This window comes from Carcharodon carcharias, chromosome 36 (genome assembly GCF_017639515.1).
Source record: "Carcharodon carcharias isolate sCarCar2 chromosome 36, sCarCar2.pri, whole genome shotgun sequence".
Taxonomy (NCBI): Eukaryota; Metazoa; Chordata; class Chondrichthyes; order Lamniformes; family Lamnidae; genus Carcharodon; species Carcharodon carcharias.
In genome coordinates this window covers 6,490,347-6,513,651 of record NC_054502.1, presented here as the reverse complement: position 1 = coordinate 6,513,651, position 23,305 = coordinate 6,490,347, and the positions used below count along the sequence as shown (strand labels likewise).

Sequence of the window (23,305 nt, the reverse complement as noted above, 5' to 3'; positions counted from 1 at the left end):
GCCAGGCCAGCATTCGTGGCCCACCCCTAATCGCCCCCTTGGCTTGCTTGGCTGTTATTAAGAGTCAGCCGTCTTGCCGTGGGTCTGGAGTCACAAGCCGGGGGAAGGACAGCAGGACCTAGTTCCCGAAAGGGCGTTCGTGGTCCCGATCTTTCACGGTCACCGTGACTGAGACTAGCTTTTCAGTTCCAGGTTTTATTAAATCCTGCTTAAGCTCCACCGGCTGCCGTGGTGGGATTTGAACCTGCGTCCCCAGAGCGTTTGCGCTGGGCCTCTGGGTTACTAGTCCAGTGATGTTGCCACGATGCCACCGTCTCCCCAAACCGTATCCCTTGATCCCCCTGAGGGATAACAACCCAGAGAGTATCATCTTTGATGGTCCAGCAGCACACGGACTGGGAGGGGTGAACTCTCGTCTTTCTCTCCGCAGACGCTGTCAGGACCTGCTGAGTTTTTCCAGCGTTTTCTGTTTTTGCTTCAGCTTTCCAGCCTCGGTGGGTATTTTGCTTTCACCTTGTTATTTTTTTATTTTGATGTCCTGTGTTTTAATCTGGACCCTCGCTCGTCAAACTCTTTCAGCGCAACAGCGTTCCGGGTCCCACCTACGTGGTTGGTTCCCGTGTGGACCACGACAGCTGGATCCTCCCCAGTGGCGAGCTCTGTCCGATCCCCAAAGGGGTGCGGGGTGGGGGGGGATGGGGGTGGCTGGCTCCTGGAGCAGGTCTCCCCCTTCCTTCCTCTTGCTGCCCTGCAGTTACCTGCGGCTGGGAGTCCCAGCTCAAACCGCAGACGCTTACTGCAGACGTGGTTGTCTGGAACTGCAGCCAACCCCCTCCCTCACCCTGTCCGTCCAAACTTTATTTATTTACCTGGTCACTCAGCAGCGCCTGGGTTGGGGGTGTTGGGGGGGTATAACAATAGAATTGAGAGAGCACCTCCCCCTGCGCCAAATACCCACTTACATCAAATCCCCGACTTAGCACCGAGTTCACCCTGTTCCTGAATCCCTCAGTGCTTCCCCACTCGTTATATCGAATTAGAGAACTTACGTATCACCGTATAGCTTCACACACAGTTTACGTTGAATTACATACACTTTACATAGGATTTCTGAAGAATTTGCATTGGGTTTGTTTGTCAATTTTTACAGGATGGTATGGGGTTACGCAGATACACGTTGAAACACGTTGCATTCCCAGCACAGAGCCAGGCCACTCCTCCCCTCTGCCCCGTGCTGGTGTTTCTGCTCCACACGAGCCTCCCCCCACCCACAACCCCCCTTTCATTCTCTCCCCCATCATCAACATCTCCTTCTATTCCTCTCTCCCTCACGTGTTTATCCAGCTTCCCCCTCCCTTCAACCCATCTCTGCGATTCACCTCCACCACTCCCCGTGGGAGTGAGTCCCACATTCTCCCCACTCCCCGTGGGAGCGAGTCCCACATTCTCCCCACTCCCCGCAGGAGCGAGTCCCACATTCTCCCCACTCCCCGTGGGAGCGAGTCCCACATTCTCCCCACTCCCCGCAGGAGCGAGTCCCACATTCTCCCCACTCCCCGCGGGAGCGAGTCCCACATTCTCCCCACTCCCCGTGGGAGCGAGTCCCACATTCTCCCCACTCCCAGTGGGAGCGAGTCCCACATTCTCCCCACTCCCCGTGGGAGCGAGTCCCACATTCTCCCCACTCCCCGTGGGACCGAGTCCCACATTCTCCCCACTCCCCGTGGGAGCGAGTCCCACATTCTCCCCACTCCCCGTGGGAGCAAGTCCCACATTCTCCCCACTCCCCTGTGGGAGCGAGTCCCACATTCTCCCCACTCCCCGTGGGAGCGAGTCCCACATTCTCCCCACTCCCCGTGGGAGCGAGTCCCACATTCTCCCCACTCCCCGTGGGAGCGAGTCCCACATTCTCCCCACTCCCTGTGGGAGCGAGTCCCACATTCTCCCCACTCCCCGTGGGAGCGAGTCCCACATTCTCCCCACTCCCCGTGGGAGCGAGTCCCACATTCTCCCCGCTCCCCGCGGGAGCGAGTCCCACATTCTCCCCACTCCCCGCGGGAGCGAGTCCCACATTCTCCCCACTCCCCGTGGGAGCGAGTCCCACATTCTCCCCACTCCCCGTGGGAGCGAGTCCCACATTCTCCCCACTCCCTGTGAGAGCGAGTCCCACATTCTCCCCACTCCCCGTGGGAGCGAGTCCCACATTCTCCCCACTCCCCGTGGGAGCGAGTCCCACATTCTCCCCACTCCCCGTGGGAGCGAGTCCCACATTCTCCCCACTCCCCGTGGGAGCGAGTCCCACATTCTCCCCACTCCCTGTGGGAGCGAGTCCCACATTCTCCCCACTCCCTGTGAGAGCGAGTCCCACATTCTCCCCACTCCCTGTGAGAGCGAGTCCCACATTCTCCCCACTCCCTGTGAGAGCGAGTCCCACATTCTCCCCACTCCCTGTGAGAGCGAGTCCCACATTCTCCCCACTCCCCGTGGGAGCGAGTCCCACATTCTCCCCACTCCCCGCGGGAGCGAGTCCCACATTCTCCCCGCGGGAGCGAGTCCCACATTCTCCCCACTCCCCGTGGGAGCGAGTCCCACATTCTCCCCGCGGGAGCGAGTCCCACATTCTCCCCACTCCCCGTGGGAGCGAGTCCCACATTCTCCCCCACTCCCCGTGGGAGCGAGTCCCACATTCTCCCCCACTCCCCGCGGGAGCGAGTCCCACATTCTCCCCACTCCCCGTGGGACAGAGTCCCACATTCTCCCCACTCCCCGTGGGAGCGAGTCCCACATTCTCCCCGCTCCCCGTGGGAGCGAGTCCCACATTCTCCCCGCTCCCCGTGGGAGCGAGTCCCACATTCTCCCCACTCCCCGTGGGAGCGAGTCCCACATTCTCCCCACTCCCCGCGGGAGCGAGTCCCACATTCTCCCCACTCCCCGCGGGAGCGAGTCCCACATTCCTCCTGCTCTCTGTGGGAGCGAGTCCCACATTCTCCCCACTCCCCGCGGGAGCGAGTCCCACATTCTCCCCACTCCCCGCGGGAGCGAGTCCCACATTCCTCCTGCTCTCTGTGGGAGCGAGTCCCACATTCTCCCCACTCCCCGCGGGAGCGAGTCCCACATTCTCCCCACTCCCCGCGGGAGCGTGTCCCACATTCTCCCCACTCCCTGTGAGAGCGAGTCCCACATTCTCCCCACTCCCTGTGGGAGCGAGTCCCACATTCTCCCCACTCCCCGCGGGAGCGAGTCCCACATTCTCCCCACTCCCCGCGGGAGCGAGTCCCACATTCTCCCCACTCCCCGTGGGAGCGAGTCCCACATTCTCCCCACTCCCCGTGGGAGCGAGTCCCACATTCTCCCCACTCCCCGCGGGAGCGAGTCCCACGCTCTCCCCACTCTCTGGGTAAAGAAGTTTCTCCTGAATTCCGCATTGGATTTCTCCAGTGTTAAATTGTAATGATTGATTATCTTTGATCCATATTGATTTATTCTTGTGTCAGAATGATTTGTGTCTGACTCAGCCAGCTTGCCAAGATGCTCATTACTCTAGCGCATGGAGCTCAGTCCTTGAAATATTCCCCTATCTCTCTATCACAGGCGGTGATGGTTATAACATACAGGGAGCCAGACAACCCTGAATATAACCAGTTCGTGCAAGATTTAAAAGAATATGCCTTCCGTTATTTCAATTTCACCATCGAGGATACCCTGGTGAGTTGCTGCTGATTCAGAAACCGGGAGCGGTGATGCACATTTAGCGAAGCTTCCTCTCTGTACCATTCCAGTCACCATGGCTCTGTAGATACCACTGTCACCTCAGCGCCAGGTGGTTGTGGGCTCTAGTCCCGGTCCAGGGATGTGAGCACATAACACAGGCTGAGATTTCAGTGCAGTACTGAGGGAGTGCTGCACTGTCAGAGGGTCAGTACTGAGGGAGCACCGCACTGTCAGAGGGTCAGTACTGAGGGAGTGCCGCACTGTCAGAGGGTCAGTACTGAGGGAGTGCTGCACTGTCAGAGGGTCAGTACTGAGGGAGCACCGCACTGTCAGAGGGTCAGTACTGAGGGAAAGCCGCACTGTCAGAGGGTCAGTACTGAGGGAGTGCCACACTGTTGGAGGGTCAGTACTGAGGGAATGCTGCACTGTCAAAGGGTCAGTACTGATGGAGCACCACACTGTCGGAGGGTCAGTACTGAGGGAGTGCCACACTGTCGGAGGGTCAGTACTGAGGGAGTGCTGCACTGTCGGAGGGTCAGTACTGAGGGAACACCGCACTGTCGGAGGGTCAGTACTGAGGGAGTGCCGCACTGTCGGAGGGTCAGTACTGAGGGAACACCGCACTGTCGGAGGGTCAGTAATGAGGGAGCGCCGCACTGTCGGAGGGTCCGTACTGAGGGAGTGCCGCACTGTCGGAGGGTCCGTACTGAGGGAGTGCCGCACTGTCAGAGGGTCAGTACTGCGGGAGTGCCGCACTGTCGGAGGGTCAGTACTGAGGGAGTGCTGCACTGTCAGAGGGTCAGTACTGAGGGAATGCCACACTGTCCGTGGTGCTATACATAAGTGCACAATATCGGTGGTTGCAACATATCAGGATAAAGAATTTCCATGTCTGATTCTGTCAGGATTTTGTTAGGGACCCTATTCTCCCCCTGCCCTATAGCATTACTCCTGACATCCTCTTCAAACTGTTCTGCAGCCTCAGTATAACCTCCTCTTCTCACTCCCTCTTCCAGATGAACTATATTGCTGGAGCTTTCTATGACGGAGTCATGCTGTATGCCCATGCGCTGAACGAGACGCTCGCTGCTGGGGGGAGTACCAGGAATGGGGTAACCATTACCCGGCAGATGTGGAACCGAACCTTCCATGGTAAAGAATGTAGTGCAAACCCCAGCACCCAGTGTACAGAGTTCCCCTGAGAGAGAGGGGATTGAGAGACACCAGCCAGTGTACGGATATTTCCCTGAGAGAGAGGGACTGAGAGACACCAGTCAGTGTACAGATATTTCCCTGAGAGAGAGGGACTGAGAGACACCAGTCAGTGTACAGATATCTCTCTGAGAGAGAGAGGGACTGAGAAACACCACTCAGTGTACAGCTATCTCCCTGAGAGAGGGACTAAAAGACACCAGTCAGTGTACAGACATCTCCCTGAGAGAGAGGGACTGAGAGACACCAGTCAGTGTACAGATATCTCCCTGAGAGAGAGGGACTGAGAGATACCAATCAGTGTACAGGCATCTGCTGAGAGAGAGAGTGAAAGACAGCAGTGAGTGTACACATCTTTCCCGAAAGAGAGAGATAGTGACTGAGTGACAGCAGTCAATGTAAAGATACCGCCCTGAGAGAGGGTGACTGAGAGACATCAGTCAGTTACAGATATCTCTCTGATAGAGAGGGACTGAGAGACACCAGTCAGTGTACAGATATCTCCCTGAGAGAGAGGGGACTGAAAGACACTGTCAGTGTAGAGATATCTCCCTGAGAGAGAGAGAGACTGAGAGACACCAGTCAGTGTACAGATATCTTCCTGAGAGAGCAGGGACTGAGAAACACCAGTCAGTATACAGATATCTCCCTGAGAGAGAGGGGACTGAAAGACACTGTCAGTGTAGAGATATCTCCCTGAGAGAGAGAGAGACTGAGAGACACCAGTCAGTGTACAGATATCTTCCTGAGAGAGCAGGGACTGAGAAACACCAGTCAGTATACAGACATCTCCCTGAGAGAGAGGGAATAAGAGACATCAGTCAGTGTACTGATATCTCCCTGAGAGAGAGAGGACTGAGAGACACCAGTCAGTGTACAGATATCTCCCTGAGAGAGAGAGAGACTGAGAGACACCAGTCAGTGTACAGATATCTCCCTGAGAGAGAGAGAGAGAGAGACTGAGAGACACGTCAGTGTACAGATATCTCTCTGAGAGAGAGGGGACTGTGAGATACCAATCAGTGTACAGGCATCTGCTGAGAGAGAGAGTGAGTGAAAGACAGCAGTGAGTGTACACATCTTTCCCGAAAGAGAGAGATAGTGACTGAGTGACAGCAGTCAATGTAAAGATACCGCTCTGAGAGAGGGTGACTGAGAGACATCAGTCAGTTACAGATATCTCCCTGAGAGAGAGAGGACTGAGAGACACCAGTCAGTGTACAGATATCTCCCTGAGAGAGAGAGAGACTGAGAGACACCAGTCAGTGTACAGATATCTCTCTGAGAGAGAGAGAGAGAGACTGAGAAACACGTCAGTGTACAGATATCTCTCTGAGAGAGAGTGGACTGTGAGATACCAATCAGTGTACAGGCATCTGCTGAGAGAGAGAGGGACTGAGAGACAGCAGTCAGTGTACAGATCTTTCCCGCAAGAGAGAGATAGTGACTGAGTGACAGCAGTCAATGTAAAGATACTCCCCTGAGAGAGGGTGACTGAGAGACACAGTCAGTGTACAGATATCTCCCTGAGAGAGAGAGACTGAGGGACACCAGTCAGTGTACAGATATCTTCCTGAGAGAGCAGGGACTGTGAAACACCAGTCAGTATACAGATATCTCCCTGAGAGAGAGAGGACTGAGAGACACCAGTCAGTGTACAGATATCTCCCTGAGAGAGAGAGGACTGAGAGACATCAGTCAGTGTAGAGGTATATCCCTGAGTGAGAGGGACTGAGAGACACCAGTCAGTGTACAAATATCTCTCTGAGAGTGAGGGAATGAGAGATACCAGTCAGAGTTCAGATATCTTGCTGAGTGAGAGGGACTGAAAGACACCAGGTAGTGTACAGATATCTCCCTGAGGGACAGAGACTGAAGTAACAATGTCAGTCATTTGTCCGCTGCTAGTTGCCCTTGAGAAGGTGGTGGTGAGCTGCCTTCTTGAATCGCTGCAGTTCCTGTGGTGTAGGTACACCCCACAGTGCAGTTAGAGAGCGAGTTCCAGCGACAGTGAAGGAACGGCTGGTATATTTCCAAGTCAGGGTGGTGAGTGGCTTGGAGGGGAACTTCCAGGTGGTGGGTGTTCCCCATGTGTCTGCTGCCCTTCTCCTTCTAGGTGACAGTGTTTACGTATTGGGGAAGTGTTGTATAAGGGGGCAGTGGGGCTAGGACAGGGAGGATGGAGGGGCTGTGGGGCTAGGACAGGGAGGATGGAGGGACAATGGGCCTTCAAACAGGTGACATTTCTGTGTCGGTGGAACATCCATTTTCCATTTGAATTTCTGTAGGAGTGACTGGCTCTCTGAAGATGGATGAAAATGGGGACAGGGAGAATGACTTCTCACTGTGGGACATGACCGATACCGATTCCGGAACATTCCAGGTCAGGAAATTCCCATCCTTACTCCTCAGAGTTCCCCCATGGGAGGCTACAGTGCGGGGAGGTGGTGGTGTACTGGTATTGTCACTGGGCGGGCAGGGACCTGGGTTCGGATCCCACCACGGCATGGTGAAATTTGATTTCAATAAAAATCTGGAATTAAAAGTCTGATGATGACCGTGAAACTATCATCGATTGTTGTAAAAACCCATCTGGGTCACTAATGCCCCTTGAGGGAGTGAAATCTGCTGTCCTTACCCAGTCTGGCCTACATGTGACTCCAGACCCACAGCCAATGTGGTTGACTCTTAACTGCCCCTCTGAACAAGGGCAATTAGGGATGGGCCATAAATGCTGGGCTAGGCAGCGACGCCCACATCCCATGAACGAATAAAAAAGAGTCCCCCTTACTGCCTGAATGTGGAAATGCCCGGCCCTTTTCCTTACGGCTCTGTAAGCTGACAGTTGTGGCTTGCTGGCTGACACTCTCACCAACTTTAAAGGGGATGTCGATTTTCTGATCCTTCAGTACTGACCCTCTGACAGTGCGGTGCTCCCTCAGCACCGACCCTCCGAAAGTGCGGCGCTCCCTCAGCACTGACCCTCCGAAGTGCAGCACTCCCTCAGTACTGACCCTCCGACAGTGCGGCGCTCCCTCGATACTGACCCTCCGACAGTGTGGCACTTCCTCAGCACTGACTCTCCCACAGTGCAGCGCTCCCTCAGTACTGACCCTCCGACATGTGGCACTCCCTCAGTACTGACCCTCCAACAGTGCAGCACTCCCTCAGTACTGACCCTCCGACAGTGCAGCACTCCCTCAGCACTGACCCTCCGACAATGCGGCACTCCCTCAGTACTGACCCTCCGACAGTGCAGCACTCCCTCAGTACTGACCCTCCGACAGTGCAGCACTCCCTCAGCACTGACCCTCCGACAATGCGGCACTCCCTCAGTACTGACCCTCCGACAGTGCAGCACTCCCTCAGTACTGACCCTCCGACAATGCGGCACTCCCTCAGTACTGACCCTCCGACAGTGCAGCACTCCCTCAGTACTGACCCTCCGACAGTGCAGCACTCCCTCAGCACTGACCCTCCGACAATGCGGCACTCCCTCAGTACTGACCTTCCAACAGTGCGGCGCTCCCTCGATACTGACCCTCCGACAGTGTGGCACTTCCTCAGCACTGACTCTCCCACAGTGCGGCGCTCCCTCAGTACTGACCCTCCGACAGTGCGGCACTCCCTCAGTACTGACCCTCCGACAGTGCAGCACTCCCTCAGTACTGACCCTCTGACAGTGCAGCACTCCCTCAGTACTGACCCTCCGACAGTGCAGCACTCCCTCAGTACTGACCCTCCCACAGTGCGGCGCTCCCTCAGCACTGACTCTCCCACAGTGCGGCGCTCCCTCAGTACTGACCCTCTGACAGTGCGGCACTCCCTCAGTACTGACCCTCCGACAGTGCAGCACTCCCTCAGTACTGACCCTCTGACAGTGCAGCACTCCCTCAGTACTGACCTTCCAACAGTGCAGCACTCCCTCAGTACTGACCCTCCCACAGTGCGGCGCTCCCTCAGCACTGACCCTCCGACAGTGTGGCACTCCCTCAGTACTGACCCTCCGACAGTGCGGCACTCCCTCAGCACTGACCCTCCGACAGTGCGGCGCTCCCTCAGTACTGACCCTCCGACAGTGCGGCGCTCCCTCAGCACTGACCCTCCGACAGTGCGGCACTCCCTCAGTACTGACCCTCCGACAGTGCAGCACTCCCTCAGTACTGACCCTCTGACAGTGCAGCACTCCCTCAGTACTGACCCTCCGACAGTGCAGCGCTCCCTCAGTACTGACCCTCCGACAGTGCGGCACTCCCTCAGTACTGACCCTCCGACAGTGCAGCACTCCCTCAGCACTGACCCTCCGACAATGCGGCACTCCCTCAGTACTGACCCTCTGACAGTGCGGCGCTCCCTCAGTACTGACCCTCTGACAGTGCGGCACTCCCTCAGTACTGACCTTCCGACAGTGCGGCGCTCCCTCGATACTGACCCTTCGACAGTGTGGCACTTCCTCAGCACTGACTCTCCCACAGTGTGGCGCTCCCTCAGTACTGACCCTCCGACAATGCAGCACTCCCTCAGCACTGACCCTCCAACAATGCGGCGCTCCCTCAGTACTGACCCTCCGACAGTGCGGTGCTCCCTCAGTACTGACCCTCCAACAGTGCAGCACTCCCTCAGTACTGACCCTCCGACAGTGTGGTGTTCCCCCAGCACTGACCCTCCGACAGTGCAGCACTCCCTCAGGACTGTCCCTCCAACAGTGCGGCACTCCCTCAGTGCTGACTCTCCGACAGTGCGGCGATCCCTCAGTGCTGACCATCTGACAGTGCGACACCTCTCAGTGCCGTTCTGGGAGTGTCAGCCTCGATTACGGGCACAAGACTCTGGTATGGGACTTGAGCCCATGAACATCTGACCCAGGGGCGAGAGTTTAACCCACCGAGCCATGGCTGACAGCCATTTAATAGTCGTCTCCCTGTGTCCTGGCTCTTCAGGTGGTGTCTCATTACAATGGGACGGTGAAGAGAATCCTGCCTGTTGCTGGAGTGGAGATTCACTGGCCTGGGAACATGGTGCCAAAGGATGTTCCTCACTGTGGATTTGAGAATGAGAAATCAACCTGCCAGAAAGGTCAGTCTCCGGCCAAGTACAGAGCAGTCAGTAAGAGGGGAGGGAACTCTGCACTCATACCTTCTTTGCACCCCATTCCTGTCTCTCGACAGCGAGAGAGAGAAAGAGAGAGATAGGCTCAAGGTTTCACAGAGACTGCCTCCCCCCCTTTAAAGTCAGTCCAATGGAGTTGGTTGATCCGGCAGCTGTAGCAGTTCCTGGGCTGATAATTCAGAGAGCGTGAGTTCAGATCCCAGTTTGAGAATTGAGCTTTGAGGGCACAGTCTCGGGATGAGAGGTTGGCCCTTTCAGACCGAGGAGGAATCTCTGCAGTCAGATGGTTGTGCATCTTTGGGATTCTGTACCCCAGAGAGCTGTGGACGGTGAGTCATTGACTACATTCAAGGCTTGAGAATGAGGTATTTTTAGACACTGAGGGAATTGAGGGATCTGGGAATTGGGAGGTGAGGAGAGTTGATGGCTGAAGATCAGCCATGATCCCATTGAATGGCCTCCTCCTGCTCCCATTCCTATCCAAGGCAGAATCACATCCTAACCCCAGTACTGTCCTTGCCCATTGTCCCCATCGGAGAATCATACAGCACAGCACTGAAGAAGGCCATTCAGCACATTGTGCCTGTTTCGCTTGTTTGGTAGAGTTATCCAATTAGCCCCAGTCCCTCTGCTCTTTCCCCATAGCTCTTTAATATTTCCCCTTAACGAAGAGGGTTTCATTCTGGTAAATCTCTTCTGCACCCTCTCCAAGGCCTTGACATCCTTCCTAAAGTGTTTGGCCCAGAATTGGACACAATACTCCAGCTGAAACCAAACTAGCGTTTTAGAAAGGGTCGGAATTACTTCTTTGCTTTGTTCTCATTACCTCTGCTCATAAAGCCCCACCTAAATCCTCTGAATAGCGGCACGGAGCAAGAACCTGTCACTGTAAACAAGCATGCCGGTGCAGCAAGCAATGCGGAAGGCAAATGGTATGTTGGTCTTTGTTGCAAGAGGATTTGAGTACAGGGGTGACGATGTCTTGCTTCAGTTGTGTAGAACCTTTATTAGACCACGCCCGGAGTATTGTGCACAGTCTTGGTCTCCTTGCCTAAGGAATGATATACTTGGCACAGAGGGAGCGCAATGGAGATTAACCAGGCTAATTCCTGGGATGGCGGGATTGTCGAATGAGGAGAGATTGAGGAGACTGGGCCTGTATTCTCTAGAGTTTAGAAAAATGAAAGGTGATCTCATTGAAGTGCACAAAATTCTTACAGAGCTCGACAAGGTAGATGCAGGAAGGGTGCTTCCCCTGGCTCTGGTGGCGAGGGGAGGTGGGGGTCTAGAACCAGAAGACTACAGCCTCATGTTAAGAGGTCGGCCAGTTAGGACTGAGAAAAGGAGGGATTTCTTCACTCAGATGGTGGTGACTCTTTGGAATTTTCTACCCCAGAAGGCTGTGGAGGGTCAATCATTGAGTATGTTCAAGACAAGAGATCGATAGATTTCTAGATATTAAAGATATCAAGAGGTATGAGGGTATTGAGGGCAAATGGCATTGAGGTAGAAGAGCAGCCATGATGAAATTGAATGGTGGAGCAAGGCTCAAGGGGCTGAATGGCCAATTTTGCTCCTGTGTTCCTGGGTAACTCTGGCTGATTGTCTCTTCCCTACTGCTAGACCCAGCTGCTACATAAGCCCCCTTCCTATACAAAACAGACCATTACCCTAACCCTGCTGTGCAAAGTCTCGGGATATTCCTCACAGCGATTTTATTTCCTCTTCTTCAGGAAGAGCTTTTACGATGCTGGAGGTCCTATCAATCGTCGTCAGTCTGATTCTCCTCATCATAACCATCACCTCGTTCCTGATCTACAGGTAACAGACCTTCAGAGGGTGTTCAGGCAGGGGTGTGTTCTCCATGAGAGGCAGTGTGATTATTCTACTGTCAGGAAGATATAATAATGTTATTGGAATTTATTGTTGTGTTGTGTGTGTTTGTGTGTCTGTAAATTAGTACCATGATAAATTTTTATGATCAGAGAGGTAAAGTCCAAAGCTATAGTGAAACAATGGGAATTTGCATTCAAAGGGGAAAATATATATAAATGAGTGAAGGCTGTGTGTCAGGGTAGGCAGTTTTCAACATCTAACAAGTGTGAAAAACCTTCAGCATCTATGCCTCAAGCTACTGTTTTCAAAGAACTGAAGTTAAGAAAACTCACTTTGAATTTGGCTTGTTCAGGGTATTGTGTGTCACCCTGCCTGGGTCTTTTAGAATCGATGTATCTTACTGTTGCTTTAATGAAAGTGTAACTGGGAGTTAGATTGATTAGGGGATTTAGAAGTTATCATAGTAGTAATTTGTAGATCTATGTATGTGCTTAAAAATCATTTATCTTGTTAATAAATGTTTAATCTAGTTTTGTGAAAACCTATAAGTCTTGGTGGTCTTATTACTACTGAATTCAAGGCACGCACCTCGAAATTTACACAAATTGCAAAACAAGTTGTGGTAGTTGTTTCAAGTTTCCCTTTGAAACGTGAACAACTCAGCATTTACCATCGGCTGTGCCACAGCACTACAGAGTCCAACATAGAATCTACAGCACCGATACAGGAGTGATTGGCACCCAAGCCCATTGATAATTTATCTAGAATTCTGCTGGCAAATAGCTGAGATTTCTCAGGGAGGGGGTTAGCAATTGGACAGCCAATGATGGGCCGAATGGTCTCTTTCAGTGCTGAATCATTCTGTGATTCAGCCTCTGATCGATGAATGCCCTTCCATCACTATCCACTCTGGTAGGAAGGATATAAAAGCAGATTTTTTTTTAATGTGAAAAGCTAGCAAATGTTGCCATTCGAAGGGATTGGGGTGTCCTCGTGTACAAATCCCAGTAAGCTAAGATGCCGACACAGCAAGCAATTGTTATTGGAAAGAGATCAAGCAGTAATTGTGTGGGCTTTGGTGAGACCACAGCTAGCGTACTGTGCACAGTCTCCTTATTGAAGGAAAGGTATACTTGCCTCGGAAGAGGGTAGAGTGGAGTTTCACTAGACTGGGCCCTGGGATGGGAAGACTGTCCTGTGAGGAGAGATGGAGTAGAATGGGACCTTTACTGATCTGCAGTTTATAGGAATGAGAGGCGATCTCATTGGAACTCTTAGAGGGGTTGACAGGGTAGATGCTGGACAGTCTAGAATGCAGGATCACTGTCCCAGGAGAAGGGATCAGCCATCTCGGACTGCGAGCAGGAGATATTTCGTCACTCAACCTTTGGAATTCTCTAACCCGGACAGCTGTGGACGTTCTGCCTTTGAGTATATTCAAGGTTGAGATTGAGAGATTTTTGGACCCTCAAGGAATGAGGAGATATGAGGTTCAGGTGGGAACAGAGTTGAGGCTGAAGATTGACCATGATCTTACTGAATGGTGGAGCAGGCTGTCTGGTCTACCCCGGCTCCTATTTCTTGTGTTCTTATGTCCTTTGACAGGAAGTTTAAGCTGGAGAAGGAGCTGGCGAGTGAGCTGTGGCGTATACGCTGGGAGGACATTCAACTCAGTAACCTAGAGAAGAACCTGCGGAGTATGGGCAGCAAGCTGACCCTGTCATTGGTAAGAGGACAGGCCTCTCTCTGGTGTGTGGGACCTCATGCTAGAGAAGGGGACACTTACTGCAGAAGAAACACTTTCCCAAGTTCCTTAATTCTAAAGTTGAGCTCCATCAACCCAGTGAGCTGAGAGACTTAGTATAGGACATCCTAATATCACGGTAGGCACTACACAAATGCAAATCACCAGTCCCTAATTTTGCACCAAGGCAGGCCAACATGTGTAATGTCATATGGTGCACGTTGGTGACACAATTTGTTGGGATAATGTAGACGGAGCTTTACTCTGTATCTAACCCCGTGCTGTACCTGTCCTGGGAGTGTTTGATGGGGTCAGCGTAGAGGGAGCTTTACTCTGTATCTAACCCCGTGCTGTACCTGTCCTGGGAGTGTTTGATGGGGACAGTGTACAGAGAGCTTTACTCTGTATCTAACCCCGTGCTGTACCTGTCCTGGGAGTGTTTGATGGGGACAGTGTAGAGGGAGATTTACTCTGTATCTAACCCCGTGCTGTACCTGTCCTGGGAGTGTTTGATGGGGACAGTGTACAGAGAGCTTTACTCTGTATCTAACCCCGTGCTGTACCTGTCCTGGGAGTGTTTGATGGGGACAGTGTAGAGGGAGTTTTACTCTGTATCTAACCTCGTGCTGTACCTGTGCTGGGGGTGTTTGATGGGGACGGTGTAGAGGGAGCTTTACTCTGTATCTAACCCCGTGCTGTACCTGTCCTGGGAGTGTTTGATGGGGACAGCGTTGTGGAAGCTTTACTCTGTATCTAACCCCGTGCTGTACCTGTCCTGGGAGTGTTTGATGGGGACGGTGTAGAGGGAGCTTTACTCTGTATCTAACCCCATGCTGTACCTGTCCTGGGAGTGTTTGATGGGGACAGTGTAGAGGCAGCTTTACTCTGTATCTAACCCCGTGCTGTACCTGTCCTTGGAGTGTTTGATGGGGACAGTGTAGAGGGAGCTTTACTCTGTATCTAACCCCGTGCTGTACCTGTCCTGGGAGTGTTTGATGGGGACAGTGTAGAGGGTCCTTTACTCCGTATCTAACCCCGTGCTGTACCTGTCCTGGGAGTGTTTGATGGGGACAGTGTAGAGGGAGCTTTACTCTGTATCTAACCCCGTGCTGTACCTGTCCTGGGAGTGTTTGATGGGGACAGTGTAGAGGGAGATTTACTCTGTATCTAACCCCGTGCTGTACCTGTCCTGGGAGTGTTTGATGGGGACAGTGTAGAGTGAGCTTTACTCTGTATCTAACCCCGTGCTGTACCTGTCCTGGGAGTGTTTGATGGGGACAGTGTAGAGTGAGCTTTACTCTGTATCTAACCCCGTGCTGTACCTGTCCTGGGAGTGTTTGATGTGGACAGTGTAGAGTGAGCTTTACTCTGTATCTAACCCCGTGCTGTACCTGTCCTGGGAGTGTTTGATGGGGACAGTGTAGAGGGAGCTTTACTCTGTATCTAACCCCGTGCTGTACCTGTCCTGGGAGTGTTTGATGTGGACAGTGTAGAGTGAGCTTTACTCTGTATCTAACCCCGTGCTGTACCTGTCCTGGGAGTGTTTGATGGGGGCAGTGTAGAGGAAGCTTTACTCTGTATCTAACCCCGTGCTGTACCTGTCCTGGGAGTGTTTGATGGGGACAGTGTAGAGGGACCATTACTCTGTATCTAACCCCGTGCTGTACCTGTCCTGGGAGTGTTTGATGGGGACAGTGTAGAGGGACCATTACTCTGTATCTAACCCCGTGCTGTAGCTGCCTTGGGAGTGTTTGATGGGGACAGTGTAGAGGGAGCTTTACTCTGTACCTAACCCCGTGCTGTACCTGTCCTGGGAGTGTTTGATGGGGACAGTGTAGAGGGAGATTTACTCTGTATCTAACCCCGTGCTGTACCTGTCCTGGGAGTGTTTGATGGGGACGGTGTAGAGGGAGATTTACACTGTATCTAACCCCGTGCTGTACCTGTCCTGGGAGTGTTTGATGGGGACGGTGTAGAGGGACCATTACTCTGTATCTAACCCCGTGCTGTACCTGTCCTGGGAGTGTTTGATGGGGACAGTGTAGAGGGAGCTTTACTCTGTACCTAACCCCGTGCTGTATCTGCCCTGGGAGTGTTTAATGGGGACAGTGCAGACGAGTTTTATTCTATATTCACACTTCCTTTCAGCCATCCTATTCTACCATGAACAGCAAATCAATTTTTCAGTGACAGATGACCCATTCTCCCAGTGACCCCATGACAGGTGGTCCATTCCCTCAGTGACAGGCGGCCCATTCTGTCAGTGACAGGTGGCTCAGTCCCTCAGTGACAGGCGGACCATTCTCTTAGTGACAGGCAGCCCATTCCCCAGGGACACGTGACCCATTCCCTCAGTGACAGGCAGACCATTCCTCCAGTGACAGGCAAACCATTCCCTCATTGACATGCAGCCCAATCCCCCAGTGATAGGCAGCCCATTCCCCCAGGGACACATGACCCATTCCCTCATTGACAGGTGACCCATTCCCTTAGTGACAGGCAGCCCAATCCTCCAGTGACTTGCAGCCCATTCCCCCAGTGACACATGACCCATTCCCTCAGTGACATGCAGCCCAATCCCCCAGTGATGGGTGACCCATTTTGATTAATTTGTTGGACAATATTCTACAGAGAGGACACTATAAAGGAAATTCTAGTTGCTGATGACGATATGCTTTTTCCTCCAGCGTGGTTCGAACTATGGATCTCTGGTGACAAATGAAGGGCAGTACCAGGTGTACGCCAAGACAGCATATTACAAGGTAAAATAAACCAGGGAAGGGTACAAAACCTCACTCTCAAAATAAGCTCACTCTTTATGTTAACTTCATGTTGGTGTTCAACGTATGTAATTCCAATTGGGAGGGGCTTGATCCATTGGGATTGTGTCCAACGGGAATGAATGGGAAGAGGTTTGGGTCCATTGGAATTGTGTACAATGGGAGTGAATGGGAAGGGGTTTGAGTCCATTGGGATTATTTTCAATGGGAGTGAATGGGAAGGGGTTTGAGTTCATTGGGATTGTGTAGAATGGGAGTGAATGGGAAGGGGTTTGGGTCCATTGGGATTGTGTACAATGGGAGTGAATGGGAAGGGGTTTGGGTCCATTGGGATTATTTTCAATGGGAGTGAATGGGAAGGGGTTTGGATCCATTGGGATTGTGTAGAATGGGAGTGAATGGGAAGGGGTTTGGGTCCATTGGGATTATTTTCAATGGGAGTGAATGGGAAGGGGTTGGGTCCATTGGGATTGTGTACAATGGGAGTGAATGGGAAGGGGTTGGGTTCATTGCGATTGTGCAGCACTTGATAAACTGAGAGTTTATAACTGCCAGGAAAGGCCGAACAGGCCAGGGCTCTTTTCTCTGGAAAAGAGATGGCTGTGGGGCGGCCTGATCGAGGTCTTTAAAATTCTGAAAGGCTTCGATAGGGTGGACATAAAGAAGACATTTCCCCTTGTGGGGGGCAGGGGGAGACCAGAACTTGAGGGCCATCAATACGAGACAGTCACTAATAAATCCCATGGGGAATTCAGGGGAAACCTCTTTACCATGGAGGATGTGGGACTCGCTCCCACAGGGAGTGACCGAGGTGAATCGCAGCGATACATTGAAGGGGAGAAGCTGGATACTTACATGAGAGGGGAAGGAACAGAAGGATATGGTGATGGGCTGAGATGCAGTGGGGAGGGAGGTTTATATGGACCATTATAGACCAGATGGGCCGAATGACCAGTTTCAGTGCTGTAGCTTCCATGTACCGGCCCCCATGGTGCCCACAGGACAAGGACATTCATACATGGGATGACCATTGCTCCCTGTGGTGAGGGGCTCACCAGCCTGTGTCAAACCAAACCTTTCTCCTAATCTGCTCTTTGCTCGTTTCTCTTCCCTCAGGGTAACATTACGGCTATTAAACACATCAACCGGAAGAGGGTGGAGCTGACTCGCACTGTGCTTTTTGAGCTCAAACACGTATGTTACGTCTTTCACCCCCCTGCGTCTCTCTTACTCCTCCTTCTCTGGTTGTGTTTTGTTTTCCTCTTCGTTCTCTGCCCAGTTCAAACACTGCAGGTCCCACGGGTAAACGGTGTCCACGGACTGTGCTCTGCTCCCAAACTCCAGGTTCCTACCTGGAGATCCGGTGATGAACGGAGGGGGTTTGGGCATGGGTAGAGGATAAAAGGATGGACTGGATTTAGGAGGGGACCGGATGTATTCAGGTCCAATGTCTGTTGGGGCATTGGATCGTGTGAGTGTGAAGCATTTAGGAAGTTGCCAATAGACTTTGTGCAAGATAATAGTGCAGCAAATCTATAACATATATTACATTTACAGTGGGAGTGAATGGAGAGGGGTTCAGCTCCATTGGGATTGAGTACAGGTGGAGTGAATGGGAAAGGGTTTGGGTCCATTGGGATTGTGTACAATGGGAGTGAATAGGAAGGGGTTTGGGTCCATTGGGATTGTGTACAATGGGAGTGAATGGGAAAGGGTTTGGGTCCATTGGGATTGTGTACAATGGGAGTGAATGGGAAGCAATTTGGTTCCATTGGGATTGTGTACAATGGGAGTGAACGGGAAGGGGTTTGGGTCCATTGGGATTGTGTACAGTGGGAGTGAATGGGAAGGGGTTTGGGTCCATTGGGATTGTGTACAATGGGAGTGAACGGGAAGGGGTTTGGGTCCATTGAGATTGTGTAGAATGGGAGTGAATGGGATGGGGTTTGGGTACATTGGGATTGTGTACAATGGGAGTGAATGGGAAGGGGTTTGGGTCCATTGGGATTGTGTACAGTGGGAGTGAATGGGAAGGGGTTTGGGTCCATTGAGATTGTGTACAATGGGAGTGAATGGGAAGGGGTTTGGGTCCATTGAGATTGTGTACAATGGGAGTGAATGGGAAGGGGTTTGGGTCCATTGGGATTGTGTACAGTGGGAGTGAATGGGAAGGGGTTTGGGTCCATTGAGATTGTGTACAATGGGAGTGAATGGGAAGGGGTTTGGGTCCATTGAGATTGTGTACAATGGGAGTGAATGGGAAGGGGTTTGGGTGCATTGGGATTGTGTACAATGGGAGTGAATGGGAAGGGGTTTGGGTCCGTTGGGATTGTGTACAGTGGGAGTGAATGGGAAGGGGTTTGGGTCCGTTGGGATTGTGTACAGTGGGAGTGAATGGGAAGAGGTTTGGGTCCATTGGGATTGTGTACAATGGGAGTGAATGGGAAGGGGTTTGGGTCCGTTGGGATTGTGTACAGTGGGAGTGAATGGGAAGAGGTTTGGGTCCATTGGGATTCTATACAGACGGAATGTGCTTTTGGAAATACGGACCTTTATGTCACTCCACATATTGTCTAACCAATGCTGTGGAGTGATTGGCAGATTGAACTCAACATCCTTCAAGGTTAATGAGTGTGGCGGACAGTCAGGTGCCCAGGTCTGAAGCCTGGCCCCTCGTGTGGGCTGATCCTCTGCAATGTCTCCCTCTAACTCTCTGCCTTTCCCTCACTCTGCAGATGAGAGACGTACAAAACGAACATCTGACCCGCTTCATAGGAGCCAGCATCGACCCGCCAAACATCTGCATCATTACAGAGTACTGTCCTCGTGGGAGCTTACAGGTATGGGGCCCAAGAGCAGGATCTTCCACTCTGAAGCTTAAGTCGGTGGTGGGTGCTGAAGTCACAGTGATCCCACTTTGGGGGCTGGGGGTCTGACCACATGGGGCCTTATGCCAGTCAGCTCATTAAATATACACCCGCGAGGAGTTTGCTGATTCTCATGGCAATGGTGGGCAGGTAGTCGCCGTCTCCGCCATTACCTCATGGGGTCGAAGGTCCGGGTGCCATATTTGAAGACCACCCAGACAGCCTGCACTGTCCCTTCCACCTTTGCCTGGTCGCTGCTCCAGCCTTCCCCGCTAACTCTTCTCCCAACCCCCCCTCCTTCCTTGGACATCCTCCACGCAACTTGCACTGCCACCACCCGCTCTCAGGCACAGGCTGGCATTTACAGACACCCCCCCCCCAAAGAGGACAATACAGCACCAACTCGCCGTTAATCATGGAAGAAGTCTAACCCCATCAGGTGCCCGCCACTTACGGGCAGTCATAAAAGTGAATGTTCTAATTTTCACTAGCAAGGGAACCTAGTTTAGAGAGAGAGCCTAATTCCAGTGAGCCGGCCTTTTAACGAGCATGCACGACTCGCGACACTGTGCATCGGGAAGTCTGATCCGCCTTTAACCTGCCCTTTAGGTCCCAAGAGCAAAATCGCTCAGTTGTCCCCGATGTCGGGAAAGAGACATATCGAAGTTTTTCTCCTTGCGCTCCCCAGGTCACTTTGCAGGGATTCCATTGTAAGGAGACAACAACAATTTGTTCTGTATGTGAAGAGTGCTGATTGGTTGGCAAGTGGACTCTGATTGGTAGTGGCATTGCCATGGAGAATGCACCAGTTGGTGGTGTCCGACAGTTAACTGCCAAGCATTGTTTGAAATTTAAACCAGGCAGCTTGACCCTGATTGGTCATGGCATTGCCCTGGGGAATGAACCAGTGAATGGCTGTTGCTTATTTTGTTTAGCTGAAACAGGCGCAATGTGTGTACGTGTTCTTTCTGTCTGCAGAGAACAGGGCCCCGTGCATTAGTATATGTAGCTTCCAGTACACGTAAGTGCACCACATTGCGAGCCCGACTGACAATCTTAAACTGGTCGTCAGTGTAATTCTTAGCACGCTGAGGATTATTTAGCAAATGTTGTCCGATCACGGAATCACATCTAAAGTGTCTTTTGAGTTTTGCAAGCACGGGCTGGTTGGGTACAGACTATTCCTTGCCCATTGCAAACAGTTCCCCCACCTGCCACACTTCTCCACTGCTGGCGGGACCATAAGATTCCGCCCGAACACAATTTAACAGAAAGTGTGTCCCTCACCAGATACACATTTCACCCCAATCATGTGAGGGTCACTTGTCGCTGTGTCTCACTCCTGCCTTATTTCTATGTTTATGCTGTTCTGTATTGGGGTTTTCCAATGGTCAGGGCATTGACCAGATGAAGGTATGCAAGCGGAATCCACCACAAAGCCTTCACCTGGCTTTAGAAGGTGCTAAGCAGTTAGCGAGGAGGTCCTGTGGTGCAGTGGGGAGCATCCCTGCCTCTGAACCAGAGGTTCCAGGTTCGAGTCCTGCCCCAGGACTTGATGGGCAAGGAAGGTGCGGCCATCATAATGTGGCCAAACAGGTTGAGTGTCAGCCAGCAAATCCTTCCAAACATGCCAGTGGCAGGCGGTAAGAGCGGGAGAGATTCCTGGTCAGTGCACCAGTGATGGAAAGAAAGCTGGGAGCCTCAACAATCGCTATCCACAGTTCCAGACCATCGCTGGCATGTGAAAAGTGCATGTTGCCACAGCAACTCGGACTCCCCGTGTGATCTGTAACACCACCACCACCAAACAGTCATCTCTTCATCATCTATTTTTAGGACATTTTGGAAAATGAGAGCATTACCCTGGACTGGATGTTTCGATACTCGCTGATCAATGATATTGTCAAGGTGAGGCCCACTCGATTTGTCCTCCATAAGCGTTCGATGTAGCTAAAGGGAAATCTGCATGTTACTGGGGTAATGAGGGATATGAAGGCTTAGAGCGGTTGAAGAGTGCAGGAGCTGAGGTAGACATTCAGCCATGAGGACAGAGAAGGTTAGAGTATGGCCTACTTGTGCTCCTCTTCCATATGTCCTTAGGTGCAAGGTCAACAATAAACCACTGCTTTCCCTTTAGGATTGAGGAAGTCCAGATCCCTGAGGGCAGGGAGGTCACCAATGTCCGAAAAAGGTGCGGCTAGTCAGGAGATAGTGACAGGGCGTCGTCGTGGCCACAAATTTGGGTTTTTCAAAATCTGCAGGCTATTGGAGGAAGAGGGTAGATTGAGGGGAGGGGCAAGCCTCCTGAGGGGAGGATGGGATAGAGCTGGAGATGTGCCGACGACTCCAGATTTCAGCGAGAATGCAACAACGACTTGCATTTATCGAGCGCCTTCAGCGTAATAAAATATCCGAAGATGCTCCAGGGGAGCGATTGTCAAACAAAGTGAGACTCTGAGCAACATGGGGTGACGAAGAGCGCGGTCAAAGAGGCCGGCTTTAAGGAGCGTCTTAAGGGAGGAGAGAGGCGGAGAGGTTTAGGAGGGTAATTCCAGAGCTTAGGGCCTCAGGCTGTCAATGGTTCAGCCATAAGGCCAGAATTGAAGGAAGGCAAAGATCTCAGGGGGTTGTTGCATAGTGTGGGGTTACATAGATTGAGGGCGGGGGGAAGTGAGGCTGTTGTGGGATTTGAAGCAAGGATGAGAATTTAAAAATCAGAGCATTGCCGGGATAGGAGCCAATGTCAATGAGCGACAGGGAAGGGATGGTTAGGTGGAGGGTGGGAACGGTCGTACGTTTTACATTGGCATTGGCATCTAAGGAGAGACAGGAGCACAGAGGTTAGAGAAGTAACCTCGGAAGGAGTGACAGCATAGAGTGAGAGAGGGAGGAGGAGGAAGAAGAGGTGATAGTGAAAGGATGGTCTGCCCTGGGGTGTTGAGTTAGGTTGCTGATGGGGAGACATTGGTTGTGTCTCTTCTCTGCTTGGCAGCACGTTTCGGGCAGATTGCCATCTCTGCCCTCTCCGTACAGCTGATTGCTCCATCTCTCATCTTTTCCCAGGGAATGGCATTCTTGCACAACAGCGTCATCGGTTGCCATGGAAACCTCAAATCCTCCAACTGTGTGGTTGACAGTAGGTTTGTTCTGAAGATCACTGATTATGGGCTGGCCAGCCTCAGATCAACACTCGATTCAGAGGACCAGCATTTGATGTATGCAAGTGCGTCACTCAACTATCATACTCAATTATTCAGCGTGCACAGGCTAGGCGAGTAAAGGGGTATCATTACCCATTGCGTCACCGTTAACTCTTTAATTGCCATCAAGCTGAGGGCATAAAACGTGTGTCGGGAATTCAGGAGGAACTTCTTTACCCAGAGAGCGGGAGGAATGTGGGACTCGCTCCCACAGGGAGTGGGGAGAATGTGGGACTCGCTCCCACGGGGAGTGGGGAGAATGTGGGACTTGCTCCCACAGGGAGTGGGGAGATTGTGGGACTCGCTCCCACGGGGAGTGGGGAGAATGTGGGACTCGCTCCCACAGAGAGCAGGAGGAATGTGGGACTCGCTCCCATGGGGAGTGGGGAGAATGTGGGACTCGCTCCCACAGAGAGCGGGAGGAATGTGGGACTCGCTCCCGCGGGGAGTGGGGAGAATGTGGGAATCGCTCCCACAGGGAGTGGCGAGAATGTGGGACTCGCTCCCACAGGGAGTGGGGAGAATGTGGGACTCGCTCCCATGGGGACTGCGGGAGAATGTGGGACTCGCTCCCATGGGGAGTGGCGAGAATGTGGGACTCGCTCCCACAGGGAGTGGCGAGAATGTGGGACTCGCTCCCACAGGGAGTAGGGGTAATGTGGGACTCGCTCCCACAGGGAGTAGGGGTAATGTGGGACTCAGTCCCACAGGGAGTGGTCGAGATGAATAGCAGAGATGCATTGAAGGGGGCAAACCTGGATAAAGATATGAGGGAGAAAATTTAGAAAGATGTGGTGATGGGATGAGATGAAGGGCCAGGATAAAGCAGTTGGGCCAAATGGTCTG

The 23,305-nt window shown here is 52.4% G+C and overlaps 1 protein-coding gene across 1 annotated transcript in view; it reads left to right on the top strand.

Annotated features, from left to right (window-relative positions):
* LOC121272847 (atrial natriuretic peptide receptor 1-like) overlaps positions 1–23,305 on the top strand; it is a 48,215-nt gene that overhangs the window by 8,009 nt on the left and 16,901 nt on the right. Inside the window, exons 3-13 of the mRNA XM_041179661.1 lie at positions 3,592–3,705; positions 4,728–4,863; positions 7,212–7,306; positions 9,864–9,999; positions 11,766–11,853; positions 13,474–13,594; positions 16,300–16,374; positions 17,509–17,586; positions 19,128–19,232; positions 21,096–21,167; positions 22,323–22,482. Of these exons, the coding sequence (XP_041035595.1) occupies positions 3,592–3,705; positions 4,728–4,863; positions 7,212–7,306; positions 9,864–9,999; positions 11,766–11,853; positions 13,474–13,594; positions 16,300–16,374; positions 17,509–17,586; positions 19,128–19,232; positions 21,096–21,167; positions 22,323–22,482 (1,180 nt within the window). The remainder of the gene's footprint in view (positions 1–3,591; positions 3,706–4,727; positions 4,864–7,211; positions 7,307–9,863; positions 10,000–11,765; positions 11,854–13,473; positions 13,595–16,299; positions 16,375–17,508; positions 17,587–19,127; positions 19,233–21,095; positions 21,168–22,322; positions 22,483–23,305) is intronic.